Below are 21,365 nucleotides of genomic sequence, written 5' to 3'. Positions count from 1 at the left end.
GGTTGCATTTCATGCAGCAAGAGTTAAGTGCTGAGTTTTATGTATAATTGTGTGTGTGCACATGTGTTTATTAGTTCATAATACAATATACATTGAGTCAAGAAAGTTTGAAAAGCACTTTTCTAGAAAACTTTTATTAGAAAGGGTTTTATTTTTAACACATACTAAGCACACTCAGTTACGAGTCCTGACCCTTTTCCTCATTTCTGGAGTTTGTGCTAAAATTAAACAGAGAATGGGAGTGGAATGTTCGAACTGGAAGGAGGAAACAAATGAGCAGAGTGTAAATGAGTGAACTGATAACAAGAGACTAGAGACCAAAGGAATGAGACGGATGAGTTCGGGGCTTTTTCCAAAAGCCTCCTGTTTTATGGTAACTAAGGATTCCCTGGCTATGCTTATTGGAGCCCTGGGTACACAGTAGCTGCTCAATAGTTACATGCCCTATAACCTTCTAGAAGCACCTGCATTCTCTCTATGGTAATAGTTGCCAAGCAGTGTGACTGGTGCCTTTTAAATAATGTCTGTCTCCTCCTGGAGGAGCTCCTTGCAGCAGCTCTTTGAAGGCTGGGCTCGTGTTTGATCCACTGATGCATCCCCACCTCCGTGACAGTTGCCTCAATAAATTTCAGTTGGATTGAACTGAAAGGCATCCAAGGACAGTAAAGATCTAGTTCTAATAGCTATTGGATGCTTAAACCCTCTCTACGAGAACAAACTGATTTCAGTTCATTGAGCAGAAGGTACTCTAATTAGAGGAAAACAACAACAACAAAACCCTGAAGTTTCCAAGGGAAAAAGAGCTTGGACTCTCTTACACCTCTTGGCCCAGAGGTCAAGTTCATTCAAAGGACGTGTGTTATCCTTTTAAAGAATAAGAGCCTCTTGAAATGTCAAAGATTCTTTAGGACGTCAAGCGTGGACCTACTTTCGGGACCCAATCTGGCTCCTGGGGATACCTGCTTTTTCAAGTCTGGACAGCTTGAGGGCAGCAACCACTTTGAATCTGAAGCTGCTGAGCTATTTCAGAGGCCCCATCCACGCTGCTGGCTAGAGTTGGCAGGATGCCCAGGAGGGCCCGAGGCGGAGGGCTGGACTTGGAGAAGTAGTCAACTGACCAAATAAATCAAAATTGAACCAAGCCCTGGTTGCTTCCCCACAAGAAGCCCAGGCTGAGGAAAAATGAGACGGGACTGGGAAGTAATCATTTGCCTTCCTCACCCTCTGCACCTCTTCCTACCTCCATGCCTAGGTGTCCAAACCCAACCCCTAATAGTGCAGCTGTTTAGCTTGGGGTGGGGGTGGGGCATGGTGAGGTGTCGATAAGGAAGCCCTGAGGGCTTCCCTGGTGGCGCAGTGGTTAAGAATCTGCCTGCCAATGCAAGGGTCATGGGTTCGAGCCCTGGTCTGGGAAGATCCCACATGCCGCGGAGCAACTAAGCCCGTGCACCACAACTACTGAGCTTGCGCTCTAGAGCCCGCGAGCCACAACTACTGAAGCCCGCATGCCTAGAGCCCATGCTCTGCAACAAGAGAAGCCACCGCAGTAAAGCCTGGGCACCGCAACGAAGAGTAGCCCCCACTGGCCACAACTAGAGAAAGCCCGCGCATGGCAACAAAGACCCAACACAGCCAAAAATAAAATAAATTAATTGGAAAAAAAAAAAAAAAAAAGGAAGCCCTGAGCGTGAATATGTAAGGGAGATGGCACTGGTCTGAGGCTAGACTCCTTGGAAAGGCATATGGTGAGCTATCAGTGAAGGGAATGGGTGAAAGATACCCTACACCAAAGGATCAAATTCAAAGGAAAGCCCACTAGTCACTAGTGACTCTTCTTCCCAGCCAGGCAAATGTCCTGAGAGAGCTATCACTAAAGGAAAGTCCTCTTTATTGGGGACACTGATTAGTATTAAAGGTAGAGATAAGTATGCTTTCCCTGCAGTGATACTAAAGCAATGGCTTTACCCTTAATGTGTGCTGTTCCTTACACACAGTCAAATCTAATGTCTCTATGGATGAGAAAGGCAAGGAACAGAATAATAATCCTGTCTGCAGAGTTCAGTGGGCACTAGGAATCCAAAACTTATTTCGACAAACAGTTTCAGCCTCCATCCCCCACTGAATCTCTATCCCAGTCTCCCTCCCACCCTCTGCCAGCACACACTGAAGGAATACAAAGCATCCTTGGGTTAACCTGAGTGGAATATAATCAAGAGGGCAAGTTGGCTCAGGGTCAGGGGAGAAAAGAGGCTGCATATCATATACTCTCAGATCAAGCAGAAACAAAGTTTAGGCTTTAGAAAAAAAATACTATCTATGTCTTGATACTTGGTTTGAATCTCAAGTCTAACTTCAGTGTAACAATGTCTCCCTGCCTCAGTTTCCTAAGAAAGCACACCCAAAGATTTAAAAAAAAAAAAAAAAGTCCACAATGTCTAGCAGTGTCTGGCAATTGAATGGACCAGCAAACTACATACTAACACTGGGAATGAAGTATTGCTAAATAGATCAGAGCAGAGGTTCTAGAGTCAGAGGGACCCCAGGATGCTGGCTCTATGGACCTCATCAGCTATGAAGACTTGGGAAAGTTCCCCCACCTCTCTGAGCTGCCAGTGTCTCATCTACAAAATGGGGAAAATAAAACTACTTCATAGGGTTACTGTAAAGATGAACTGAGAACCTGTATGTAAAATGCCTGATACAGAATAGATGACCATAAATGATGGGTATTATTATGAGGGCTTGCCCCCTCAGAGAGGTAAACATGCCCCCACTAAAGAGCTGTTCTGCAGCTGCCTCAGGCAACCGGATGAATCTCTCAAAGGCCACTGATGCTCAAATACCAAATTCCCACATGTTCCCCCATGTCATTCCTCCTCCCCCCACACGTCCTATTACAGTGCATGGCATGCCGCCTCCCAAGTTTCCAAGTGAGAGACCTCGCAGTCCTCATTGACTTCCCTCTCCTCCCACAGCCAAACCATCATCAGGTGCTGTTGATTCTACTTCTTAAATATGTCAACTCCATTTGCTTCTCTCCCTCTGCCCACCACAAATATTAGTTCGGGGCTCCACCAACTTGCCCCTAGATAACAGGTCTCCAGGCTCATCTCCCTGCCCCAGCCTTCCACCTTCAATTAACTCTGCAACTACAATTATCTTTCTAAAGTACAAATCTGATCGTGCCTCTCCCTTGCTTTAAACCTTTCATTGGCTCCCCAAAATAAAATCCAAGTCCCTCAACATGGCTTCCAGAGCCTGCCATGATCTGCCTAGCGCTCAGAGCTCCCTTCCCAGACTCATCTCTCACCACACCCCTCCTTGCTCTGCGTGTTCCAGCCACCCTGAGTACGTACACTTGTACAAATGAATCATGACTTCTCTCTCTCTCTCTGGAGTGATTTCACGCATGCTTTCCCCTCTGCTTAGAATACTCTTTTGTCCCTTCCCGTCACCATGTTAACACATATTCATTTTTTAGGTTTCAACTTAGATGTCATTTCTTCCAGGAAGCCATCCCCAATACCTGAATCCCAGGTTAAGTGTCCCTTCCACTGTATACAAACGTCTGCTAATTTGTTCACCTCCCCCCAGTAGAGCCCCTGTAGGACAAAATACATTTCTTTCATTGAAACATCCCAACTGCTTCAAACACTGCCTGGCACAAGACAGGCACTCAGATATTTGCTGGATAGATGTATGGATGCCAACCATTGGTCCTGCCCTGCCATTTCTGGTTGAAGGCAGCAGCTAAACTAACCCCAGGTACCCGCAGGTTTCCATCCAGCAAAGGCAACACCTACCTAGAATGGCTACCACCTCGTCATCCTGGATCACCTCCAGGGAGCCGGAGACCACAAAGCAGAGGCTGTCGACACTCTCTCCTGCGTGGTAGATGAGGTCCCCGGGGGCGCAGTGCACCGTCTGGAACTCCATGGCCAGTGCCCGCAGGCAGCCGTCACTGGCCAGCCGGAAGGCCGGGTGCTCCTTGAACACCTTGCGGTTCAGGTGCACGCAGATGTCAGCTCTCATGTCCTTGGGGCAGATCTGCAGGACCTGGCCAAGCATGGGGAGAAAAAGTGTCAGGATCCTCGGTGTGGCCTCCAGCTCACTGCTTCGCAGGAGGGAAGCAACACCCACTAGACTAGACTGTACTTTTCAGGGCACCAATGGACAAGACAGCTGCAGTGACCCCAAAATCTGTGCTAAATGCTCAGGACAGGGGCCTGAGTCAGGGGCTGGGAGTATGTGGGACCCTTTAGACAGGAAATCCAGGAAGCCCTCTCTGAGGAGGTGACAATTAAGCTGACATCTACACAACGTGTCAGAGGGAGCCCTATGAAAGAAGAACATTCCAGCAGAATAGCCAAGGCTGTGAGGAGACCTGAGCAATAGCCAGTGTGAATGAGGGGAAAGGTGGGCATGGGAGACGAGGTTTTGGGAGAACGTCAAGCACGAGAGCATGTGGAGACTTTTAAACTATGAAAAGATCTTGATTATGATACTGAGTGTAATGGGGACACGTTGGAGGACTTTAAGCAGGGGAGTGGCAGGGGATCATCTATATTTTAAGACGATCATTGCAGCTCCAGAGTGGAGTTAGAGGGCCAACTGTAGGCTGGCAGGAGTGGAGCCAGGAATCGAGTTAGCTCCCTCCTGCAGGTGTCTAGATGAGCAGTGAGGGGACTTGGACTGGGTTGCTGGCAGGGAAGCCAGTGAGAAGTAATCAAATTCCAAATGTATTCTGAAGATACAGCTGACATGGTCTGTTGATGGACTGAAGGTGGATGTGATTTGAAGAAAGATATTAAGTAATATTTACTGAGCACTTCCTACGTGCCAGGCATTGCTAGGCACTTTGGAGTCATTCATTCATTTCACACACATCTACTGAATACCTTATTGTATGCCGGGAATCATTCTAGGCTCTGAGGATGTAGTGCAAACAAAACTCCCTGCCTTTGTGTGACTTACTATCTAGTGGGAGGGCACAAATAAAAAGCAAAATAAGTAAAATTTAGTGGTTAGGGCTATTTGCAAATAAAAAGCAAAATAAGTAACATTTAGCAGTAAGTGCTAAGGAGAACAATGAAGAAAGAAAGCAGAGGGAAAGTCAGGAGGGTTGTGATTTTACATTTTCAAGCTAATTGAAATCCTCACATACACCCTATGATGTAAGTGCTATTATGGTACCATTTTACAGATGAGGAAACTGAAGTACAGGAAAGATCAATAACTTGCTCAAAGTTGCACAGCCAGGAAACTGCAGAGCTGGGCTCTCCAACGAGGTAGTCTGACTCCAGAACCCAGTTTAGATACAAATCACTTCCTATATGATAAAGCTGCCCAAAACAAAAGGGCTTGTAATTTGACTCTCAGCGTCTAGGAACTCAAGGCAAAATGGGAACTGTAAGAGGCCATGTGGGTCTCATATTCCAAAGAAATAAAAATTTCTCAGCCTTTCCTATGGAGAGAAATATTTCTCTGGACTAAATTTTTGCAAGAAACCATTCATAGCTCCTTACGTAGCAAGGATGAAGTAACACAAGAGGACACCTTCAAGTGTACTTTTCCAGAGAAATCAGGAGTGTTCCTAAAATAATCCTTTCTCCTGTCCTAGCCTGTGAACAAAGCTGGGGGCATAAAATCAAACGTGTTAAGTGAAGACATTTCCTTGGGGTGCTGGTTACTTCCCCACCCCTGCTTCTCCGCCTCAGCACAGGCCATTTGCCTCTGCATCTGGTGCTCACCTCCGAATTTGGAAGTCCCTCAGCCTCCTTCAAAACCCAGCTCAAATCTCACCTTGCCCAGGACAGCGCTGCTCCAATCCCGCCCCTCTGCATGCCCCCATGCTCTGCACTGGAAAGAGGAGGTCAAACAGTTGAAATCCCGGTTCCTTCCTCTCCAAGTGACTTAACTGCTCTACACTTCAGTTTCTTCTGTAAAAAAGCATGCTGCTAATGTTGCCTTATGAGGATTAAATGAAATTATATCTACCAGTACACATCCTCAGGACAGCACCTGGCCCCGGTAAGGGACTCAATAAACGCAGGTCCCCGTCCTCTATGTGCCTCTGCATTCCTGCTCTGGGGCTGTAGGATGCCAAGGAAGTGAGCATGTTCTCTGGGAGCGGGGATGGAGGACTGACTGAGGCAGAGGAAAACTCAGACAGCCAATGCTTGGGCAGAGTGCTCACTAAGTACTTCTCCTTCAGGTTCAGTAAAACAAGACTCCTGTAGAAATGTAGGTTTAATTTGGATCCTCTTCTCTCCAAGCAGAACACCAGGGAGTGAGGAACACTTGCTTGGCATGTCAAAACTGTGCCCAGTGTTTTGAAACAAAGATTTGTTCTCTAGGTGATTTCACCTTTAAATATTTCCTTTCCCTTGGGCTGGGCTTTGCTGGCAGAGTGTGGAGATAATGCTTTATTCATGGGTACTGTTCCAGAGCCACGGGAAAGCACGTGTGGAGAGGAGAGGGCACTTGGAGTGGAGAAATTACACTCTCGTGGCCATCAGCATCTCCATCATTCTTCTGTTGGCTTCACACTGGTGGCACTCCTGAACGTCTCTCTCTGAGGGGGGGTGTCAGCTCAAGACCCCGCAGCCTTCCTGGGCCACCTGCCCTTCTACTTGGTTTGAGGAGAGACCACTCTTGCTGATCTCTGAGGCTTTGAAGGCCCCAAGGAGATGTCACCACAGAGGTTCATGGAGTCTCCCTGGGGGAGAGGAGGGGTGGGGGCAGGATGAAGCATGGATGTGAGAACAGGCTTTAGGATCAAGCAGATCAGGATTCAAGTCCTGGCTTCCACAGGTACTAGTCGTGTGGACCTGAAGCTATGCTTCTTTCCCCAAGTCTTCTTCTTCTAACTTGAGTATAGAATTCTTCAGAGGATTCCATGAGCTGCTGTGTGAAAGTCCTGGTACGATGCCCGGCACGTGACAGGGCTCAGTGCATGGGAGCTGTCATGTCTGACATTGTTATCACAGCAGAGCAGCAGGTCAGCCTGAGGGAGGCTTTGAAGTCCAGGAAGTCAGAGCCAAAAGGGCCTTAGAGGTCAGCCTTATTCTTAAAAGTCATCTAGTTTCCATGTGTCACAGACAAGGAAACTGAGGCTCAGAGGGACCAATAATGTGCTCAAGGTCATCAGATGATTACTGGTAACACCGGAGTTGCCCAGCACTCCCACCCTTCCACCGCACACACATCGCCTGGTCATCACCGACCGTTCTGACCTGGATTGGAGGGGAGGGAAACCAGGGAAGGGCTCAGAACCTTGGGACTGGCTTTCTCCCCAGGAGCTGCCTGCCAAGGAAGAGCGGCCACCCCAGGCCGGGCTGGGCTCTGCACTGAGTGTCACAATAGTCCCTCTTCCATCTGGATCAGGACGTGGGGCAAGTCCCAGAACCCTCCCGGGAGACAGCAGGGAGGGGAAGGGAGGGCCAGTGCTGATGGGTGCTGTCTCCCATGCAGCCACCCAGCCCAGCCCTGCAGTGAGGGCAGGAAAGGGTTTCTTTCCCAACAACCAGATTTACAAAGGCATCCTGGCCCCTGGGAAAGGGAGCCCCAGGGCTGAGAGATCAACGTTCCTTTCTGCTCCATCAGCTGCCAGGCACCCACAGAAGCTACAGGGGCCTGGTTGAGACAGCAGAGCAGAAACAACAGGCACAGTGGCGCCGGCGGTTAGCAAAGCCAGGGATGAAGTCCCACCCAACCGATGACCTGCCTGTCTGAGAAATGAGGGCAACTTCACCTGGACTCGTCCTTCTTCCCTGCAGTACATGTTTCAAATTAAAAACAACAACAAAAAAGTAATAGTAGGAAAAGCACAAGCTTTGAAGTCAGACAAAACTGGGTTCAAACCCTGACTCTGCCATTCTTAACTCTGTGACCAGGGGCAATTAATAAAATTAATTGGGTTGCTGTGTCCTCATCCCTTCAATAGAAATAAGAGCGGATGCCTCCCAGGGTTGTCATGAAGCCTAAGTGAAGCACGAATGCCGGGCCAGGCACGTGCAGTTGTGCAGTAAACACCTGCTCTTAATGCACCTTCAAGACAGGGTAGCTGGTTATTGTTGTTATTATGGCAGATATTCAATACAATCAAGGGTATTGTTCCTTTTAAGTTGGGATCAGTTAAATTTCCCCAATTAAACTGTCAACTCTCAACTGACTCTTCCAACGGAGAAAGGCCAGGAGCATGGAGAGCTGATCCCCAAGGCAGCTGAATTTGGCTTTGAAGGTGTCATAAGGTATTTCTGCAATCATGATATCGTTCTGTTTGCCTCTTTCTAACAATGAAAGGTATCAGTATTCCCTGAGTACTTTAAAGGGAGAAGTGCCATTAAAAAGACTTGAGAAGCAGAGAAAAACTAACCTAGGATTACATCTTTGCTCATAGAAAATATTACAGAGGAGATCATTCATAAATGATTAATCGAAAGTCCACTGTATCTTTTCTCTATTCTTTCCAGTACCACCAAATTTTCATCACTTTATTGAAATGCATCTAGAATAATGCAACTCATGGAGAATGATAGATATTTACTGCCATTTCCATTTTACAAGTGGGAAAACTGATGCCTAAAAAGGAGCCTAAGGGATGCTCTGGTTAAGTCAACTGCTTATTAAGGCACAAGCCCCTGGTCGGTATCTCCCAGGCTTGTCTAACAAATAGGACACTTGTTAAAAATGCAGATTTCCAGGGCTTCCCTGGTGGCACAGTGGTTGAGAATCTGCCTGCCAATGCAGGGGACACGGGTTCGAGCCCTGGTCTGGGAAGATCCCACATGCCGCGGAGCAGCTGGGCCCGTGAGCCACAATTACTGAGCCTGCGCGTCTGGAGCCTGTGCTCCGCAACAAGAGAGGCCGCGATAATGAGAGGCCCGCGCACCTCGATGAAGAGTGGCCCCCACTCGCCGCAACTAGAGAAAGCCCTCGCACAGAAACGAAGACCCAACACAGCCATAAATAAATAAATAAATTTTAAAAAATGCAGATTTCCAATCCCCATCCCACCCCATTCCTCCCCACAAAATTCTGATTCCAAAGATCTGGGATTGTGGCTGGGGATCTGTTTTTAATGCCCATATCATGGGATTCTCAGCAGGGCCAAGACTAGAGTAAGGCAACACCCTTGGACACAAAACTTAAGGAGATGCTAAAAACTCAGTCATCAAGATAAATCAGAGTTTAGGGCAATACTCTGAAAGATCAAAATTCATGCAAAAAAATCCATGATGAACAAAATAGTGAAAGTTTGAATAAAGAGCGGATCGGCAGCAATGCTATGCCATCTTGGAGTCTGAGGTGAAAGGAAAATCAGTAACGCTGGTCATCTCACCCTGGGGGGCCCTGATTCTTATCAGCATACCAGCCTGGGAAATCCTGTCCTACACAGTTAGACTGCAAGTCCGTCTCTTCTCCAGGAGACACCCCTGCCTTTCCAATTTCTAAAATAATATCTCTTACTTGCCGGTTCTTGAGAAAGGTTGATCTGGAAGCAATCAAAATCTTTGGAGGTAAGACCTGGGATTCCAAAACTAAACCCAGGAGAATTCAGATGCACAGTCAGGTGTGAGAAGCACTGCCCTAGGTGAGCCTCAGGTCTCCCTGGGAAAGCCGAGAGACAAGTGGTTTACCTGAGCCTGTCGCCTCCTTACCTTCTCTGTGTCGATGCCTCTGGACATGGACCAGGTAGACACGATGTAATCCATGACTCGCTCGCTCAGTCCCTTGGGAACCTGGTAGAGCTTCAGGAAGTCCCGGACGCTATTGAGCATCTCATGATACCTGTTGGTGTTGGCGTACATCTGTTGGAAAATGGTGGTCACATTCCCGAAGATGGTGGCATACAGAAGTGCTAGAGGAAAGAGGAGGAGGAAAAATACACGTCAGTGGTCCCTGAACTAGGGCCCAAGAATGCTCCACTTGCACAGAGCAGGTCAATGGTCAGAGCTGCCCACCCAATGGCAGATGCTTCTGATCTTCTCAGAAGAACCTAACCCTGTGAGCCTCTGGGAGTGGACCCAAAGAAGGAGTCTCCAAACACCAGGCCACTAGGACAAACTTGTGGGAGGCAGGGCTAGGGTGGGGCAGCTGGCATGACTGGGGCCAGAAGTAGGAGACAGACAGCAGTGGGGCCTGGGGACAGGACACCTGGACTGCTTCACTGTATATGTTTTATCACAGAAAGCTTGAGCCATGCCTGAAGCCATCAGTCAAATGTGTTCTTATGCGCTCTGGACCAGCGCAAATCCAAACCTATCAGCAAGTCATCTTTTTAATGCCCTGCTATGTGCCAACTACACTACCTGCCAGAGACAGGATGGGGAATGTGCCACTCAGTCCTGGCTCTCACACAGCAAACAACATAGCAAACAGACTTTAAAAATGTAATCACAAATAATTAAATAATAGCAAGTCCGCCAACAGCATTGAGGGATGTTATATCTTTGCTTTGTATTTATTGTTCAGGTGCATGTCAACACAACAGTCCACTTCACTGTGATGTGACTCCTGGGGGAAAAAGCATGGCTTTGATATGAACAGAATAAACTCAGGTCCCCTGGAGATGTAACAAGCACCTACTACATGCTACTGCCGCTCCGCCTACATTAGTGTCGTGAAGAAGGACCATTATGTCATCATAAAACCCCACATTCTATACGTAACCCCCATTTGCCCTTGAATGCTAAGCTCAAGTGCTACCTCTTCCAGGAAGCCTCCCCAACACTCCTCCCCTCCATCTGTCCCCGTGAGGGTGACCGCAACTCCCCAGGCATGCAGATCTTCCTCGATTTACGATAGGGTTACATCCCGATAAACCCATCAAAAATTGGAAATATCATAAGTCGAAAATGCATTTAATACACCTAACCTACCAAACATCGCAGCTTAGCCTAGTTACCTTAAACGTGCTCAGAACACATACATTAGCCCACAGTTGGGCAAAGTCGTGGAAAACAAAGCCTATTTTATAATAAAGTGTTAAATCTTATGTAATTTATTGAATCCTGTACTAAAAGTGAAAAACAGAATGGTTGATCCTTGTGATCGCATGGCTGACTAGGCGCTGCAGCTCACTGCCGCTGCCCAGCATCACAAGAGCATATCATACTGCATATCACTAGCCCAGGAAAAGATCAAAATTCAAAACTGGAAGTACAGTTTCTACTGAAGGCATATCGGTTTCACACCATTATAAAGTCGAAAAATCCTAAGTCAGGGACTATCTGTATTTCCATTGAGCTCGTGTTATAGACACCATTTTGCAATCATATTCTTCTTTCTTTGCCTGTGCCCTTACAATAGGCTTGAAGGCTGGACTCAGCTTTTCCTTGCCATTGCAGCCGGGGGAGCTAACGCTATACCAGTACCTAATAAATATTTGTCATATTAGTGAATTTCACATGCTTTTGCTATGCCTTACTTTAAAAATGAGTTACTATTGACATACAATGAACTGTACATGTTGACGTATACAATTTGATAAGCTTTGACATATGTATACACCCATAAAACAATCACCACAATCCAGATAGTAACATATCCATCACCGCTAAAAGTTTTGTCATGACCATTTACAATCCCTCCCCCTCTGCCTCCCATCTCCAAGCAACTGATGTTTTCCGTCACCATAGATTAGCTTGCATTTTCAAGAATTTTATATAAATGCAATCATACAGTATATATTCTTTTTAAACATCACAAAATACGTTCATTTAAAATGTACAGTTCAATGGCTTTTAGTACATTTATAGAGTTGTGCAACCATTAGCACAATCTAAGTTTAGAATATTTTCATGCCCCCCCAAAAGAAATTCCTATACCCATTTATGAGTCATTCCCCATTTCCTCCCTAATCCCCTAATCCTAGGCAACTGCAAATCCACTTTCTGTCCCTTTCGACTTCCTTATTCTGGATATTTCTTATGAATTAAGTAATATATGTGGCTTCCTGTGACTAGCTTCTTTCATACAGCATAATGTTTTCAAGGTTCATCCATGTTGTAGCATGCATCAGTACTTCATTCCTTTTTATCGTTGACTAATGTTCACAATATTATGGATAGTATGAATATTCCATATTTCATTTATTCATTCATCAGTTCATGGGCATTGGGGCCTTTCGACTGGTGAATAATGCTGCTATGAACACTGCTGTGCAAGTTTTTGTATGAACATGTTTTCAATTCTCTTGGAGTAAAATTACTATGTTATATGGTAACTATGTTTAACATTTTGAAGAACTGCCATAGTATTTTCCAAAGTAGCTGCACCATTTTACATTCCCACCAGTGGTGTATGAGGGTCCCAAATGTCTCCATATCCTTATCAACACTTGTTATTATCTGTCTTTTTGATTATTGCCATCCTAGTGATTGTGAACTGTTATCTCTCTGTATCTTTGCTTTGCATTTCTCACATGACTGATGATGTTAAACATCTTTTCATGTGCTTAATGACCATTGGCATGTCTTCCTGGAGAATGTCCACTCAAATCCTGTGCTCATTTTTCAGTTGGGTTTGTCTTTTTATTATTGAGTTATAAGAGTTCTTTATATATTCTGGATGTAAAATCCTTTATCAGATACATGATTTGCAAATATTTTCTCACATCATGTGGGTTGTCTTTTCACTTTCTTGATGGTATGGTTTGCAGCATTAAAGTTTTTAGATGTGATGTAGTCTAATTATCTGTATTTTTTTTTGTTTGTTTTCTTTTTTGACTGGCTTATTCATTCAGCATAATTATTTTGAGATTTATCCATGTTGTTGCATATAGCAATAGTTTGTTATTTTTTTTAAAAAGTTTTATTTTAAAATAATTATAAATTCACAGAAAGCTGTAAAGATAGTACAGAGAGATTCCATGTGTGTACCCTTTAGCCAGTTTCCTCACTGGTTACAGCTTATATAACTAGAGCATAATATAAAAACCAGAAGATTCACATTGCCGTAAAGTGTATGTATAATTCTGTGTCACAGTGTCACATGCGTAGATTCATGTACTGAGTACCACATTCAAAATACAGAACTGTTCCATCACCACAGCCATCTCCCTTATACTACCCCTTTATAATCCCTCCCCCCAGCAACCACTAATCACTTCTCCTTTTTTTATAATTATGTCATTTCAAGAACATTATATAAATAGGATCATACAGTATGTGACCTTTTGAGACTGGCTTTTTCCACTTAGCAGAATGTCCAAGATCCATTCATGCTGTTGCATGTATCCATAGTTCATTCCTTCTTACTGATGAATATAACCCATTGTATGGATACACCCCAATCATTTCTTTCAAATAATCTTACTCAGGCTTGGCTGACAGACTAAGGGAGGGAAAAATAATAAAGGCATAGGTCTAGAAGGAAGGGAAGGAAATCTTCGGTTAAATCTGCCCAGTAGCACTGGACACGGCTGCCTGGAAAACTGAGGACACGAATCCACCCAACAAGAATTGCAAACGAGGATGGGAAAGAGGACTGCCAGCTCTGGAAAGGGGCCAGGAGCGGTGCCAATCTGAACAAAAGGAGCCAGATGAAAAGCAGAAGTCGTCAAGCCTGAATAACGCAGACACAGCTCTTCTAAGGTCATAAATAACCTCACACAAGACGAGATAGAAGCTGCTCCTCCTCCTCCAGCCCAGTAATGCCATCGAGTGTGGTCAGGACCAGCCTTGTTCCCAGTGAGTCTGACCGTAACTCAACAAGACTGCATGGCAGTGCTGCCTCAGCTCTGTTTTCCAGTCCACAGTGAACCAGAAGTCAAGAATGCAGAGTAGAGATGCCTTTTTTAGAATGGCTGCTGAAAATTAATTGAATCTTAAGCTTAAAAAAATAGTTACACCAAATCAATACAGTAAGAATAGCTCTCTTGTCCATGATCTGAGAACCAGGTGCAGGTCTGAGACACTGGTGTGCTGGTCAGGCAGTTAAGGCAGTGATGCCACGTCCATCATGTACAGCCCAGGGCTGCTCCCACCCTACTTTGTTTCTGAGGCATTCAGAAGGTTGAGGCTCCTCAGGAGGGCCTTATTCAATTATTATTACTATTATGAAATGTTGTTATTATTAAAAATGGATAATTTTGCTTTCAGTGTCCCTTCTCTAATTTTATGTGAAGTGGGGTTATATGTTCTGAATGTGTATATTTTATTGATTGATATCTATACATGAGGCATTATGCCTTTAAATACTCAAAACCTAACTGGAAGGGAAGACCTAAAGTCCATCTACGACTTCAACAGATGTTTGAGTGTGGTATGGGGAGGGAGAGAGGGAGATTGTAACGTCGCTGTGTCACTGCCATAACTGAACCCCACAGTGAAGAGGATGACCTGGGTGACTCTCAGTGTGTATTAGTTAGGTCCTTCCAAGTTGGGAAAGAAGTAAGAAGACCTTTCCCAACGCCAAAGCAAAATGCTGATTTGGATAAGAGCAGGTTTCTTTATTTGAGTGGTTAAGAGTTAATACTGTATCACACCAAGAGCTCTGGGTCCTACCCAGGGAAAAACAAGACAGTATTCTCTGACCCTTAATTAGAAATTGCTGTATGGAATTTGGGGGGAAGGGCAGCAAAAGTTTTCATTTCTCTTTAGAAAATTTAGTGTTTCTTTTTGTATACATTATACATACACATCATTTAAATGGCCAAGACATTTTTTAAAATCCTTAGTCCTCTCAGCCTTCTTCCTTTTCAATTTCCTGTTCTGCAGAAGCAGCCACTTTCAATTAGCTGATTGCTCTGCTATTGATCTCCACATCTGAACATCATGCTCAAATCACTGTGTCCTGATGCTGCAGTTTCAAGCATCATTCACTGAATTTAGCTTCCTCCTACTACCCCATCCCTTACTTCCAATCTCATACTCAAACTCCTCTCCTTTTCCCATTGCCCCATCCTCCCAGGATATTTATATCACCATTTTGGTGAGACAATTATCTGTGCTTATATTATTACAACTAGATGAATGCTAGTCACAGCTAAGTCATGTAATTACTTTTCATGTGATGACTGCGGTTACTTTTCCTTTCCTGCAATGTTTTCTAATAACAGACTTTGCCTTTTCATTTGCTTAGCTTACCTGTCACTAATTTGACTCTAAACTCTCCCACAGATAAATAAGTCTCTTCTTAATATATTAAAACACATTAGTTGGTCTATCCACTCCATTTCCATAAAGAAGCCCTCCCTGGAGGCTTCTGAACTGGTCCACTGCCAGCTGTGTGGCTGTCTCCACTCCAGTATCCTGGGAAGTCACTCCACTTATTCCGGTTAGAGCCCCCAATTTCTGCACCCTGTGTCTTCTGATGTCTTGGTTTACTTGTTTTTGTTGGTTGAAGACATCCTCTAATAGCTTTCTGAGCAAGGCTATAAGGGAGCAAAACCTTTGAGACCTGATATGTTGACTCGTACTCAGTTAATAGCTTGTCTGGATGTAGAATTCTAGATTAGAAATCATTTCTCGCAGAATTTTGGAAGCATTCCCCATTGTCTTGCTGTTGAGAAGTCAAAAGCATTCAAATCCTTCATCTTTCACAGTGAACCTGTTTTTTTTCTCTCTAGAAGCTCTTTTTTTCACAATGTTCTGCAAATTCATAAGGATGTACCTTTTGCTGTGGTTCAGTTTTCATCCATCGTGCTAGGCTTTCAATAAGCCCTTTCGACCCAAGAATTTATGCCCTTCATTTCAAGAACATCTTTCTGGGTTTATTTCTTATTCTTTTCTCCCTTTCTTCTTTTCTTAACTTTCCTCCAGCAGATCAAAGTGACAAGAAAAGGAAAAGAGAAGAGAGGAGAGGAGAGGTGAGAAAGAGTAGATGATCAGGGTGGTGATAGTAATCACGGGATGGAGTGAGGGAAGGGTAAGCATTAATAAGGATACTTTTTATTTCTAGTCAGCTGTCTTTCAGTATTTGGGATAAAATTCACAGTTTCTCAAAAGGCAAGAGAGAAGGGAAATTGAGAGACTGTTCTATTCTACGAACCCTAGATAGAAGGAAGCCCTAGTCAGAAGCAACACATTAAGAGCAATGGCAAAGGAAGTAGGCATCACAACCCCTAGGATCTTTGGTGGGACAGAAAGGATATGGTCAAGGAGTGAGTCTGGAACTAAGAAGTGTGTTGAGCAGGAAGCCACAGGTCTTAAGCTCCTGGCTATTTTCTGCGGCATGTAACTGGCTCTCTAGCTCCCCATCCTCCTCACAGCATCCTGGTTTTGAGAGCCACCTGTCACACTCACCTCCCCTCTCCCATATCTCTTTGGGACATCTACTCCAGGTGCACCTAATCTTCCTGCTACCAAAAGGAAGTGAAGACGGGAAGAACCTGTCCTTTGGTTAGAAGGGCATCTCTGGAATTCCAGGTGACCAGCTTCTGCAGAGCTGTTAGACCCTCACCACCATACTTTTAAAAATTGGTGGGTTACTCTTGCACTGTTGGTGGGAATGTAAATTGATACAGCCACTATGGAGAACAGTATGGAGGTTCCTTAAAAAACTAAAAATAGAACTACCATATGACCCAGCAATCCCACTACTGGGCATATACCCTGAGAAAACCATAATTCAAAAAGAGTCATGTACCAAAATGTTCATTGCAGCTCTATTTACAATAGCCAGGACATGGAAGCAACCTAAGTGTCCATCATCGGATGGATGGATAAAGAAGATGTGGCACATATATACAATGGAATATTACTCAGCCATAAAAAGAAACGAAATGGAGGTATTTGTAGTGAGGTGGATGGAGTTAGAGTCTGTCATACAGAGTGAAGTAAGTCAGAAAGAGAAAAACAAATACAGTATGCTAACACATATATATGGAATCTAAGGAAGAAAAAAAAAAGGTCATGAAGAACCTAGTGGCAAGACGGGAATAAAGACACAGACCTACTAGAGAATGGACTTGAGGATATGGGGAGGGGGAAGGGTAAGATGTGACAAAGAGAGAGAGTGGCATGGACATATATACACTACCAAACGTAAAATAGCTAGCTAGTGGGAAGCAACCGCATAGCACAGGGAGATCAGCTCTGTGCTTGTGACCACCTAGAGATGTGGGATAGGGAGCGCGGGAGGGATGGAGATGCAAGAGGGAAGAGATATGGGGACATATGTATATGTATAACTGATTCACTTTGTTATAAAGCAGAAACTAACACACCATTGTAAAGCAATTATACTCCAATAAAGATGTTATAAAAAAAATTGGTGGGTTAAACAGACTTGTGGGCTTCTCTAGGAAGTTGGTCATTATTCATAAAATTATTTCTGTTATTAGAAAATGCACCCCACCTTCTAATAAACAACTTGCACAGGATAATGGACTCCTAAACTCAAGAAGAAAAATAAATAAGTTGCCACTTCTGCAGTTGTATCAAAGCTTAGAGATAAAGGAAGAATATGAATCTTTTTCCTTTTCGTAATCATTTAAAAATCATTGCCCTCTGTTGGTAGCTTATGGGTCTATCCAAACTGACTTCGTTCAATGCAGAATTCCAGATAATAAACTGGAATTTAAAGAAGACTCTACCTTCAAACCTATGTTTGTTTCTATACTCTTAATTCCCAGCAAAAGTTCAGCAGGGCTTTTAAAACGGTTTGGGGGCCTTACTGCTAGTTTCTGATTCAGTAGGTCTTGAGTGGGCCCTAGAGAATTTTTATTTCTAACAAGTTCCCAGGTGATACTGCTACAACTGAGAACTTTGAGAAGCATGCTACTAAGACTTTCTATCTTTTAATGCAGTTTGTGTTTAAATTTACCATATGTTGTCAAACTCTATGGACATAAACATTGGTTTGGATTTCTTCTTTAGGTAAGCTGGTTAGATTACTCACTGATTTTTTTTCAAGAGCAGGGATAGATCAAAAGAGTTGCTTATAGGGACCTCCCTGGCAGTCCAGTGGTTAAGACTCTGTGCTTCCACTGCAGGGGACGCGGGTTCGATCCCTGGTCGGGGAACTAAGATCCCACATGCCGCACGGCCGACCAAAAAAAAAAAAAGAGTTGCTTATCTATAAAAAGCCCATTTTCTGAATATAGACTATAACATTCTCTCTCCCTCTCTCCCCTCGCCCCTTCTTTAACTCTACTCCCTCCCTGGCTACCCTGCACCCCAGATTTCATAGGTACCCACAAGAAAAACTGAGGAAGTAGAAGCCCCTTCCAATACCTGTTTTTAAACCAGATAGCGCCTGAAATTCAATATCCATTAAGATTATGCCTCACTGCTGCTTATTTTAATGAGGCTTAATTTCTCCCTTTTTTTTTTCTTTTGAAGAAAAAAAAAGACATTATATGAATTTCCCTTAAAACAAAATCACAAGTCTAATGATCTTAATTCCCCATTTGGAAGCCATCTGATGAGAACGAAATGCTCCTTAAGTCAGGTAGCTACACTGGTGGGTTTAGGCGGGAAGGTTATTAACACACCCAACATTGGCACTGAGAGCTCAAAGCAGTCCAGAGACACCCTCTCACTTCCAAGACATTAATGGGATACAGCAAGTAGAGTCTAAAAAGGCAGAGAAGGAGCTCAGAAGTTGAATCTTCTGCTTCCTACGTTAGGTGTAGCCCAGCAAATCCTGATTGGTGAACGCAGTGACTTGTGCACCCATAATGTTATCTGATAAGGAAATAAAGATGCAGGCTTCAGAGTTATACCCTCCTGGGTTCAAATTCCAGCTCAGTCACTTAGAGCTGTGTGGCCAGAGGCAAATTACTTTACTTCTTTTTCCCTCCATTTCTGTTAGTCTGACAAAAGGAGAAACACCTGCTCACCTCCCTGGGTTGTTGGGGAAATGGGATACTGTGTGAAAGTGCCTGGAGTATGGAGCAGGAACACACAGACCCTAAATATATCTTTCCCTACAGCTCACCGTCCTGCAGTCAACTGTCAAGAATACGCACATCCAAGAGCATTTCCTCAAGACAATAACCTGGAACACTAGCCTGAATGGGACTCTTGTCTTTCAACTGCATAGGTGGACTCAAATTTTATCATTACAGGAAAATACTGGAGTCCAGAAGAGAGATGTCTGAAACCAGTTCATCATGTACAAAGAGAGGCTTTCAAAGGAATCTCTAAAATCCATAAATGCTAAGAACTTTGACATACCAGCTGAAATACTCCCGACTTAGTGATTTTGAATGAAGCCATTTGTGCATGAGGAAGGACGGAAGAATAAGTGTAAGCAGGGAGGGGGAAGGGAATAAGGCTTGGGAACTAGATCTAGTCCTTATTCCATGTCATCTGGCCCACATGACAGCAACACATCTATTTCTGTTAATGTCGTATTTTTGGTCTTTGCTGCTGTTATTGCTTTTGCTTATTCTAATGTGATAATGATGGAGTGGGTGTGAGGATGTTTATATTGGCATGGTAACTGGTGACTAACTTTTACAATCTTATTTCCTATGACTTGAAATCCATAGCTAATGAATCTCATTGTCTGGGAAGAAATGGGTAGTGACAATGGGAAGGAAAAGAAGTAACTGCTCACTGCCATGCTAGCAGATCAAGCCAGCATACGAGAACTCAAAAAGTCCTGCTTTGGAGACGAAAAGCTGCAATTTGGAATCCTGGTTCCACTCCCAACCTCAGGATGATCGTTCACCCTCTCTAAATTTCATCATATATAATGGAGTTAATTAATTACCTTTTAGTTTATTTTTAAATAAGTGGTATAAGGTACATAAAATGCTTATCACAGTACCTGGTATATAATAAATGCTCAATAAGTAATAACAAGAATTGATTGCAGGATGGTTAAGAATCGTTCCTAGGTTATCATTTCCTGGAAACGTTCCCTCACTAACTTAATCATCAGATGTTTTAATTCAACAAACGTTAACCCAGTACTCAGGTGAGTCATGTGCTATGCTGGGAAGCAACAGGGTACAATGAAAATAGCTTGGGCTCCGAAGAGAAGGAACCCTGAGTTTGAATTATTGGCCCAGCCACTAATTCAAGTCATAAGAGCCTCAGTTTCCTCATTTATGAAAGGGAGAGGGTAATCTCCACCTCTCAGGGTTTCTGTGAAGATTCAATGAATTAACATGACAAATGCCAACCACAACGCTGGCATGGGGTAGATCCGAAATAAATCTTCGTTTTCTTTCTTGAACCACCAAATGTTAACATCCCTCCAACAACCACCCCTGGACTCTAGTCTCCTCAGTCCTTGGCTTTGAGTGGGTACCTCTTCCTGAAATATAGAGCTTGTGCTTTTCCTGAAACAGAAGACTTTCCAGAGTGCAGGAACTTTGGTGGAGTCATTTCAGGGGCATATTCCTTTGCAGGTGCTCAGTAAATGCAATTGACTAACAATTGAAGAGAATGTTCCAAAGAGGTGAGTTTGCCCACGTTCAATTACACAAGGTAAGAAGAGTTCTAGATCCAAATACGATGTGGGTGGGCTTTCCCCACACAGTATCACCAATTCTCCATCACCTGCTGGGTGTCTTACAACTCGGCTCAGTTCTGAGAGCAACAGATTCCAGCAAGCTGAGGGCTCAGTCCCGAGACAGCCCTCCACTTCAGATGCCAACTGCAAGTCTAGGTTGTCACCTGTGCTTCTGATTGTCTGGCTATAGATCAGAGCTTCCCACAACCCCCTCTTTGGGTCTGATTAATTTGCTAGAGTGGCTCAGAGAACTTAGGAAACCCTTTTACTCACTAGATTACTGGTTTATCACAAAAGATATTAAGAGACAAGAATCAACAGCCAGATGAAGAGACACATAGGGTGAGCCTCCAAACAAAGGGACTCCTGCCGCTCTGGAGTTTGGGGTCTAGCATGGTGACATGTGGAAACATTCTGGTTCACCAACCTGAACGCTCTCAAAACCCATCCTTTTGAGTTTTTATGGAGGCTTCATTACAGAGGCATGATTGATTAAATCATTGGCGACTGCACTCACTCTTCAGACTTTCTCCCCTTCCAGGAGGGCAGGGGTGGGACTAAAAGCTCTAAGCCTCTAATCACATGGTTGGCTCCACTGGCAACCAGGTCCCATCCTTTGACGGGATCCACAAGTCACCCATTAACACAACAAGAGACACCTTTATTGGTTTCATCACAGGAAATTCCAAGGGTTTTAGCTCTGTGCCAGAAATAGGGACGAAGACTAAATATATTTATATTTCTTATTATAAATCATAATATCACACAAGAGCTTCTCAAAGTTTGGTCTTGGACATGGGCATTTGGTAGAAATGGAAATTCTCAGGCCCACCCCAGACCTACTGGATTAGAATCTCTGGGAATGATGCCCAGGCATTTGTATTTTTTCAAACTCTTCAGGTGATGTTGATGCACCTTGAAGTTTGAGAAGCACTGTTTTAAATCATACT

The 21,365-nt window shown here is 44.1% G+C and overlaps 1 protein-coding gene across 2 annotated transcripts in view; it reads right to left on the bottom strand.

Moving 5' to 3' along the window:
- The window catches only part of KCNH1 (potassium voltage-gated channel subfamily H member 1), a 430,914-nt gene that overhangs the window by 111,807 nt on the left and 297,742 nt on the right, over positions 1 to 21,365 (bottom strand). For both annotated transcript variants that reach the window (XM_007163985.2, XM_007163986.2), the window contains exons 8-9: positions 9,663 to 9,862; positions 3,804 to 4,056 (exon numbers count right to left, since the gene is read on the bottom strand). In XM_007163985.2, the coding sequence (XP_007164047.1) occupies positions 3,804 to 4,056; positions 9,663 to 9,862 (453 nt within the window). The remainder of the gene's footprint in view (positions 1 to 3,803; positions 4,057 to 9,662; positions 9,863 to 21,365) is intronic.

This window comes from Balaenoptera acutorostrata, chromosome 1 (assembly GCF_949987535.1).
Source record: "Balaenoptera acutorostrata chromosome 1, mBalAcu1.1, whole genome shotgun sequence".
Taxonomy (NCBI): domain Eukaryota; kingdom Metazoa; phylum Chordata; class Mammalia; order Artiodactyla; family Balaenopteridae; genus Balaenoptera; species Balaenoptera acutorostrata.
Note: the sequence above shows the minus strand (reverse complement) of the source record. Positions and strands in the feature narration are given on the sequence as shown.